The sequence below is a fragment of the Elephantulus edwardii genome, unplaced genomic scaffold, assembly GCF_000299155.1.
Source record: "Elephantulus edwardii isolate Elephantulus edwardi_28Jun2011 unplaced genomic scaffold, EleEdw1.0 scaffold00092, whole genome shotgun sequence".
Classification (NCBI taxonomy): Eukaryota; Metazoa; Chordata; class Mammalia; order Macroscelidea; family Macroscelididae; genus Elephantulus; species Elephantulus edwardii.
Window position 1 is genome coordinate 2608968 of NW_006399842.1, and position 10164 is coordinate 2619131.

At 36.4% G+C, this 10164-nt stretch overlaps 1 protein-coding gene and 1 pseudogene across 1 annotated transcript in view; both read left to right on the forward strand.

Moving 5' to 3' along the window:
* Positions 1-10164, forward strand: part of C5 (complement component 5) — a 194093-nt gene that overhangs the window by 80233 nt on the left and 103696 nt on the right. The window contains exons 8-11 of the mRNA XM_006890750.1: positions 255-318; positions 694-886; positions 7764-7926; positions 9829-9899. Coding sequence (XP_006890812.1) covers positions 255-318; positions 694-886; positions 7764-7926; positions 9829-9899 — 491 coding nt within the window. The remainder of the gene's footprint in view (positions 1-254; positions 319-693; positions 887-7763; positions 7927-9828; positions 9900-10164) is intronic.
* LOC102844502 lies at positions 4964-6050 on the forward strand (annotated as a pseudogene).

Sequence of the window (10164 nt, forward strand, 5' to 3'; positions counted from 1 at the left end):
TTTCCATTCATTCATTGTTGCATTTTTCTCCCTGACCACCCCTCCCCCCTAGTTCTCTCTTCTCTTTGAAAAGTAAAAGAAAAGTTCCTTCATTGGTATAAAATCCCCACCCCACATCCTGAGGACACTCCACTATGCCACCTTCAATCTGTACTTTTGCCATAACCATAATACCCAATCACATATCACTTTTAAACTGTTCTCACCCACGTATGTTTCAATGCAGTATACATTATTTATCCAATTTTTCACAGTCTCAAAAGACTTTGATAAAGAGAGTGATATTTTCACTGGTAAATTACTTTATCCTGAGGGAAGGTCAGTAACTTTGTTATGGTTAATCAGTCCTCACTGAGAAAAAGTGACCCTGTATTTGTGCTCCAGTAACTGGAAGGTCATCTGAAATCTTCCTTGGTTGCAGCAGATCTTGGAAGATGTTACTATCACTTCAAATGTGAACTAGATCTCCAGGGCAACTATTCAAGTCTCAAATCCTAGCATACTGCTTCTGGAAACAATAATTATATTATCATAGATGCCAAATAAATTTTCATAGAAAATACTATTTTCATTTCAATTATTGTTGAGATCACATCTTTAATTCCCAATTGAATAGTTTATATGAAAGAAAAAAGCTAGATATCATAAAATACATTGCATATACTGATCCCCTTCCTCTTCCTTTTTCAACAGGTATGTCATCTCCGCACCAAGAGTATTTCGGGTTGGAGCATCTGAAACAGTTGTAATGCAAGTTTATGGATATACAGAAGCATTTGATGCAACAATCTCCCTTAAAAGTTACCCAGATAAGAAATTTCAATACTCTTCAGGCCATGCTTCTTTATCTCCAGATAACAAATTCCAAAATTCTGCAGTCTTAACAGTATGTATCTTTCCTCAGTTATACATAGGTATATAGAGATATTTAGACATAAATACACAAAACAAAATAATTCTCTGTAGAATAAGTAATAAAGTTTGAATATTGATAAAATAGAAATTTGATAATTTTCATCACTGTGCCACTATGGAATTATTAGATTATATCAGTAAATAATTATTTGAGTGAGACATAAAAGTATAAGTAGATGAATTGGGGCTGCTTTTTGAGCAATGCATGTGTATGTAAATTGTTACTGGAAAATGAAGTTTCATTCAGGTGGAAATATTTGGAAATGAGTTGAAAATATATGTTTATGTATAAATTGTAATTACAAAGAAACAGGGAAATATAAATTATTCTCTGGTGGCCTAGTGGTAAGAAGTTGTGTTGCAATTCCAAAGGCATGAAGTTCGATTCCACCACAAGAAGGACAGGCACACTCTTCAGATTCAACATATTGCCTCTGAAAACCCTCTGGAAAGTCAGCTACGAATCAGTTCCGATTCGACAGAACAACAACAACAACATTGTTCACGTAACTCCATAGGTGCTAGTGAACGTTTATTTGCTTAAACTTCGACATCCTACAGCTAAAGCTTCTGATTACTAAATACTTAATTACTAAAGTAAATAACTCATTGATATCTTGTAATTAAAAATTTTAGATCAAATAGCCCTTTTTTCCTTTTAAGACACTGTGGTATAAATTGATAAGAAATATGCTCACAATTAATTTTTCATTAAAATTTATGATTATTTTTATTTAAATTAAATTGTTTCATTAGAAAAATTTTCGCACTAAATAAGTTATATTAGTTACCATTGGTGCCTCCGTGGCAAGGAGATGCACTGCCAGCTCAAAGGCAAGCAGTGAGAATCCACTCGCTGTTCCACAGGAAAAAGATGGGCAATTTCTTCCTGTGCAATTGACAGCTTCTGAACACCCACTCGAGGTCCAGCTATGAGTGGGTTACATCGTGACAGGACATAATAATAACAATGAATAAACACAATCAAAAAAAGACCTTTTTGATTTCTGATAGAAATGAAGAAATCAAACAACATCAAACTTAGAAGGGGCTCTGGGTCATTTCAAACTAATGTTTCTTTAAAGAGAATTGTTTCTGAAAAAAAATTAAAAATCTTACAGTTTGTAGAGCTCATATTTTAATTTTATTTATTTGATAGCTTTGTTTTAATTTACCTTAAAAATTTGTTTTGGTTTTGTAATTATGTAAAAGTCACAAGAGTAAGAAGTTTATACTTTTAAGTTTGTACAGTTTTACAATAAAAAATATATGTAAGTCAAAATTGAGTTCCCATTACAACTTTTTGTCTGACATTTTAGAAACACTGATTTAAATAAGCTTTAACTCAATGTAGCAATTCTTTCATGAAATAGTTCAGTAATAAGTGCTTTAATCTCTTAATAAATATTTCCATTTATTTGGCTTATATAAACTTTTGTTTCTTTTCCCAAAGTGTTGCTTTCAGGAGAGACTCTCTTAATTGATACATTGAGGTCTAATAGTCTGCACAGGGGCCACCAGCCCTTATGACTGTTTATATTTCAGTTAAACATATTTAAAATTCAGTTCTTAATCAGTTATAATTTAAGTGCCTAATAACCATGTATTTCTAGAAAATATATGGCATGGCATAGATACAGAATATTTTCATCATCCTAGAAATAAAAAAAGGAGCTTTGGTGGCCTAATGGCAAGAAGCTGCCCTGCAATCCCAAAGGCATGCAATTCAAGGCCACCATCTGCTCCACGGGAAAAGAATGGGCAATCTCCCATGTAATTATCTGCCTCTGAAAACCTGCCTGGGGAAAGGGGTGAGGGTCAGCTGTGGGTTGGTTCTGACTTGATGGTAAACAACAACAAAAATATAGTGATTAAGATAGAAAAGCATCAAAATTGACGCATATCGTAAGCATTTTATTGTGTCTTGGTATAATATATTTGGTAATATATTGGATTTGCTAATTGTTTTATATTAGTTCAAGATATTTTCTCTAAATGTGGGTAAACTAGATATAGCTTTAAACATTATCTTTATGTAAATTGCATCTTAACCCTGTGTCTTTGTTTTGCAATTTGTTGTTTAAATTTTTTAAGTACTACTACTTGTAAAGACATCTAAGTACAAAATCCAAATTCTCATCTTTAACTCCATAGATATTAAAGTGATTTTTATCCCCTATTTTGAAAGCCTGAAACTAAATTTTTGAAGATATGTTCTTTTTCTTTTGTTAGTTTTTTAAAAATTTTATTAATTTTAATGAACGTTTACAGAGATTTTGAATTTCCATTCATTCATTGTTGCATTTTTCTCTCTGCCCACCACTCCCTCCCAGTTCACTCTTCTCTTTGAAAAGTAAAAGAAAAATTCCTTCTTCGGTATACAACCCCCCCCCCCAAACTACACACCACTATGCAACTTTCACTCTGGACTCTTGTCATAACCATAATACCCAATCATATATCACTTTTAAACTGTTCTCTCTGTCATCTGTTTCAATGCAGTATACATAATTTATCCAATTTTTCTCAGTCTTCTTTTGTTAGTTTTATATATTAAAATTGTACCCATTTAATTTAAATTAGATAATTACAGTTACATACACAAATTAAGAATACCACAATCGATCACTGAAAAGCATGTAGCTTAAAACACCAGAGCAGATCTACATGTAATATAAATGTTAGAAGTGTCAGTCAGGATTTTGTACCCCAGAACTTGGAGGAGAGAGTAGTCCACTGAGCTCATTAAGTGAATGTTTGTTAAAAGAATGTCTACAGTGTTAGTTTTACTAAATATATACGTACATACACACATATATGCATATCTAACTGTGCCATCCTCATGATCTCTGATGTACTTGAGTCCAGTGTTAAAATCACCATGTCAATCCACCTTGTTAATTGAGGGTCTGCATCTCTTTCTCTGAGGATTATGCAGGAAAGATCAAGGTTCTTATCTGTTGTTCACAGGGTTGTAATTGTCTTGATGGCACCTAACAACTACATCTATCTATCTATCTATCTATCTATCTATCTATCTATCTATCTATCTATCATCTATCTATCCTTATCTGTGAAGAGAAGGAAGAAACTGTATAGGGCTGAAACTTGTCAGAGAAAGAAAGTGCACATATTTCCACTAAAATAACTGATTTTAAAGTGCTTGGGTTATATTCTATCAAAGGTGGAAAACTTAGAAAACTCAGAAAAACCAACTAGCCCATGGTGTTCTGAATCATACATGTTTCTCTTTCTCCTCTCCTCCTCCTCTCTTCTCTCCTTTCCTCTCCTCACCTCTCCTCTCCTCTTTTCCTCTCCCCTCCCCCTCTTTCTCTCTCCCCACCCTCTCGTGTGTGTGTAATAAAACATGTAATAAAGAAGATGTTTAACTGTCTAAAGCAAAATTTGGTTATGATATTTGGACACTAACGGTCAACAGATTGGAAGAAGTCCATATTTGCTCGCATTCTCAAGGTGATCCAACAGAATGTGGAAACTATCCAACAATATCATTGATATCACATGCAAGCAAAATACTGCTGAAGATCATTAAAAAATGGCTAGAACACTACACAGATAGGGAACTGCCAGAAGTTCAAGCAGAATTTAGAAGAAGCTGTGGTACCAGATATATCATTGCTGATGTCAGATGGATCCTGGCTGAAAGTAAAGAGTACCAGATGAATGTCTATTTATGCTTGATTGACTAGACAAAGGCATTTGACTCTGTAGACCATAACAAGTTATGGTTAACATTGAGAATAATGGGAATCCCAGAGCACTTAATTATTGCGCTCACGCAAAACCTATACCTAGACAAAGAGTCTGTTGTGCGAACCAAGTAAGGGAACACTACATGGTTTAAAATTGAGAATGGGGAATGTCAGGTGTGTATTTTCCCTCCATATCTATTCAATCCGCATGCTGAACAAATTCTTCGATAAGCTGGATTCTGTGAAGAAGAATGTGGCATCAAGATTGGCGGACCTTTCTGCCAGAGAATGCTACTGAGGAAACATCACTAAAATGTTCATTCCCACCACCGACCATGTCGAAGTCAGAGTCTCCTAAAGAGGCTGAACAGCTGTGGAAACTACTCCTCAGAGTGTTGAGCTTTGAAGTCTGAGGAGCCATTTCGAGCAATGGGGGATGCTCACGGACTGTGTGGGAATGAGAGATCCAAATACCAAGCGCTCCAGAGGCTTTGGCCTTGTCACATCCTCAACTGTGGAAGAGGTGGATGCAGCCATGAATTCAAGACCCCGCAAGGTGGATAAAAAGTTTGTGGGACCCAAGAGGGCTGTCTTGAGAGAAGATTCTCAAAGATAGGTGCCCACTTAACTGTGAAAAAGATTTGTTGGTGAAATTAAGGAAGATACTGAAGAACATCACTTATTATTTTGAGATTAGTTTGAGCAGTATAGGAAGATTGCAGTGATTGAAAGCATGACTGACCGAGGCAGTGACAAGAAGAGGGGCTTTGCCTTAGTAACTTTTGATGACCGTGAATCTGTAGATAAAATCGTTATTCAGAAACATCATACCATGAATGGTCACAGCTGTGAAGTAAGGAAAGCCCTGTCAAAGCAAGATATGGCCAGTGCCTCCTCCAGCCAAAGAGGTCGAAGTGGTTCTGGAAACTCTGGTGGTGGCCGTGGAGGTGGTTTTGGTGGGTATGACAACTTTGATGGAGAAGGAAACTTCAGTGGACGAAATGGCTTTGGTGGCAGTCGTGGCGGTGGAGGACATGGAGGAAGTGAAGATGGTTATAATGGATTTGGTAACAATAATGGTTAAGGAGGAGGTGGTCTTGCTTACTCTGGAGGAAGCAGAGGCTATGGCAGTGGTGGACAGGATTATGGAAACTAGGAAAGTGACAATGGGGGAGTGGCAGCTATAACAATGGAGGTGGCTTTGGTGGTGGAAGCAACCGTGGAGGTGGTGGAAGCTACAATGATTTTGGCAATTACAATAATCAATCCTCAAATTTTGGACCCCTGAAGGGGGAAAACTTTGGAGGCAGAAGCTCTGGCCCTTATGGTGATGGAGGTCAGTATTTTGCCAAACCACAAAACCAAGGTGTCCATAGTGTTTCATGCAGCAGCAGTAGCTGTGGCAGTGGCAGTCAGTGTTAAAAACTGCCAGGAAACAAAGCTTAGCAGGAGCAGAGAGCCAAAGTTCACAACAGATTTGTGAACTCAGCCAAGCACAGTGGCGGCAGGGCCTCACTGTTAAAAAAAGAAGACATGTTTTAGACAATACTCATGTGTATGGACAAAAAACTTGAGGACTGTATTTGTGACTAAGTGTATAACAGGTTATTTTAGTTTCTGTTCTGTGTAAAGCCTTCTGAAAACCAAGGTTTTCATTTAATTTTTTTTTTGCACCCATACTGTTGATTGCTAAATGTAATAGTTTGATCATGATCTTGTTTTAAATGTGCTTTGTAAAATTAGTGTACTCCGAAGCCATCTTGAACCCGAAAGTATTGAAGTTTAGAAGTCATTAAAAATTTACATTGGAAGACTGCTTGGGGACAGAGAAGCCATTGTCTACAGAAGCTTTGACTAACAGTTAATGTACTTGTGACCTGGAGTTCACCATTAAAGTGGTCACCCAAGCAAAGTTAAAAGCATCTATTTAGTTATAAAAATGGTTGTTTGCACATCCTACACAATATATCTAAATTGAATCATGGTACCAGATAAAGTTATAGCTGTGATTGAAATGTATGTATCATGTGTAATCAAGAAATGATTTAATATAAAAAATATTGGAGGGAGACTCATCAATAACCTGCACTATACAGATGATACAACCTTACTTCTGAAAGTGAGGAAGAATTGAACAACTTGTTGCAGAAGATCAAAGACTACAGCCTTCAGTATGGATTGAACATCAAGAAAAGAAAAATTCTTACCATTGGACCAAGAGGTAACATCATGATATATTGAGAAAAGATTGAAACTGTCAACAACGTCATCTTACTTGGATCCACAATCAACACCCTCGGCACCAGCAGTCAAGAAATCAGGAGACATACTGCACCTGGAAAGTCTTCAGTTAAGGACCTCTCTAAATTATTCAGAAGGAATAATGTCAGTTTTAGGACTAATGTGTGTCTGATTCAGGCCTTGGCCTTTCTGATCACTTGCTGTGCATCTGAGACCTGAACAATGAAAAAGTATGACAGAAGAATTGATGCCTTTGAGCTGTAGTGTTAGCGAAGAGTACTGAGCATCCCATGGATTGCCAAAAGGACAAACAAATATTTCTTCAAAAAAGTACAATCAGCACGTTCTTTGGAGGCAAAGATGAGAAAGCTTTGCCTCACATACTTTGGGCATGTTGCTAGAAGGGTCTATTCCTTGGAGGGGGACATGGTGCTTGGAAAGGCAGAGGGTTGACAAAGGAGAGGAAGACTCTCAACTAGGTGAATTGACACAGTAACAGCCACAATGGGCTGTATGTCAGGAAGTGTGAGGATAGCACAGGATCTATTGTTCAGATCTGTTATTCATAGGTTTGCTGTGGGTCATACTCGATGAGCCAGCACCTAACAACAACAAGGGTCTTGGGCAAAATGTATCTACAGCTCTGGTTTCTGTAAGAGGGCCATGGTAGTTCAAATGATTAATGAACTTGACTGTTAGCTGAACCATTGAGTGGTGGAATTCCCTTCGATGTACTTGGAAAGAAAGATTTTGTGATAGATTTTTGAAAAAGAAATCTGACACACTCTGGGTTGTCAAGAGTTGGAGCTAATTCAAATGTAATTGGTAGGATCTCAGGGTGCTTCCCTAGATGATTCTATTAAAATTTCTTTTCATCAACCTTTTCTTTTATAGATATCACCCAAACAATTGCCTGAAGGTCCAAATCAAGTTTCTTACGTGTATTTGGATGTTGTATCAAAGCATTTTTCAAAATCCAAAAAAGTGCCGATCACTTATGAGAATGGATTTCTCTTCATTCATACAGACAAGCCTGTTTACACTCCGGACCAGTCAGGTAGAGTATACATTTTCCCCAATGGGGTGAAAGCGACACCATACTATGTAACTTTTAACATCTAAATTTAAGTAGAGATAGGTTTTTCTCAACTTTCTCAAGAATCTCAATTATTAATGAGTTCTAGCCCTATTAATAAAATCCTAATTTCAATTTAGGCTTTGATGGCCTAGTGATAAGAAGCTGCACTGCAATCCTAAAGTAACACAGTTCGAATCTACCAGCCTCTCTGCAGAAGAAGGATGGACACTATCATCTCACCCCAAGTACAGCCTCTAAAAATCTGTTTCGGTCAGCTATGAGCTGGTTCTGAATCTATGGCACAGAACAACAATAACAATTTTAATTATTTGGATATTGGTAAATACATTGCAAGAGCAGCAATCATATTAACTGCCTTATCAGTGATTTCCAAGTAGAAACAGATTTTTTTTAAATTATGAGATGCTCTTGTCATTGTTATGTGCCACTGAGTCACGTGCAACCCATCACAATCCTATGTACAGTAGCTTTGAACCCTGTCCTGAGATGTCTTATTTATTAAACAAATATAAGATTTGCTTAAAAATTTAAGATAAATGGATTATTAATTGATAATGAGAAAATTATTTCTTATAGAATCCTTTTCATATTTTCAAGATGAATTGACTTTGGCACTAATTTCGAAATTTAGAAAACAAATTCAACTCTAGATGTTCAACAACAGGTGTTTTATTAAAGAATAAATTTGGCTAGGGAGCCACCTTCGATGCGGTTCCATGTTCATGGTTCTATTTTTAGAGGGGAGAAAAACAGCCATGCTGTGTAAAAATAACTGGAACTACTCCCAATGGACCAAAGGTAAAATGCAGAAAAGTATGACTACTGCCCAAATATCTTTATATTTTTGCTTATTTTGCAAAACCAATCCCCCTATTTCTTTCCGTATCATCATTGCCTTCTGAGCAATGATGGGATTATGAGAAAAGGGTGTGGCAAAAGCCACTTGGAAGAAATGATGCAATCTCAGTCAAGATATTCCCACTGAAGAACAAAGGAAGAACCATCCAGTTTTGTTGAAAAGCTTTGGACACAGTGAATACTCATGAAATGATGGTTGCTAATGCATGGAAACAGTTATTGTGTGATTGTTATTGTTACTTTTGTGTACTGTCAAATCAGGATTTACCCATAGCTGACCCTCCAGTGGGTTTTCAGGGGCAGTTGATTGCACAGGAGAAGATTGCCTATCTTTCTACCCTGTGTAGAAGCTGGTGATTTGATTTGAATTGCGTACCTTTGAGTTACAAGTGCAGCTCCTTACCTCTAGGCCAAAAGACTACATTATTATCTTTTTAGCAGAAGTACCAGTTATGGTCGACTCAGAAGGGCTTAGAGAAGGTGGTGATATTGCTGTTATTTTGGACAGAATATCATTGCCAGAATAGCCCAATTTTCTTGGCTCCAGGATGACTTATCATACTTTGTCCATGAAACTTGAGTCCTTTTGAACATACCTAGCAATAAATGAATCCTCACTCTTGTCCTTCACCTATATTGTAAGATGTTTCACTAAATGAATCCTTTTAACACTCTGTCAACATTAAGGTCCTCTATTTTCACCCAGTATGGAGTCTGATACTTAAGCCTGAGGTCTTTCTTAATTATCAAGGCTTTCCTTAGAAACTGTACTCATTTATTATTTCCCTAGCATGACCTTACTGTAAGAGAATGTTGCATACTCATCTATTACAAGCCTGGATGAAAATTTGAGACCATTCCTCCAAGCAGTATTGGAATTATATATGCTGATTGCATGCTGTATTTTATTTATATGAGGGTTTTTAGAAGACTGATTATTTTAAAAATAAAAATATTATTTTGTTTAGCAGAGATTTTGAATTATTTCAATTGTTTTTATAGTAAAGGTTAGAGTGTATTCACTGGATGACGACTTGAAGCCAGCCAAAAGAGAAACTGTCTTAATTTTCATTGTAAGTATGTTCTTTTCATTGCAATAATAATTGAACTCATTTTTCAGGACAAGACCTGTTCCACACTACACCAAATCATGGAATGTTTCATAAACGGCTGCTGAACACTCATTCTAGCATAGCATCATGGGTCTAGATCTTTTCCCATTATATCTAAAAAGTTTATAAAAAATCCATGCAAGTTGAAAGATTTTAAACTAAGCCACTTAATATAACCTTGATTTATTAAAGAACACTACACAATAATTAAGAATTCATTGTGTGT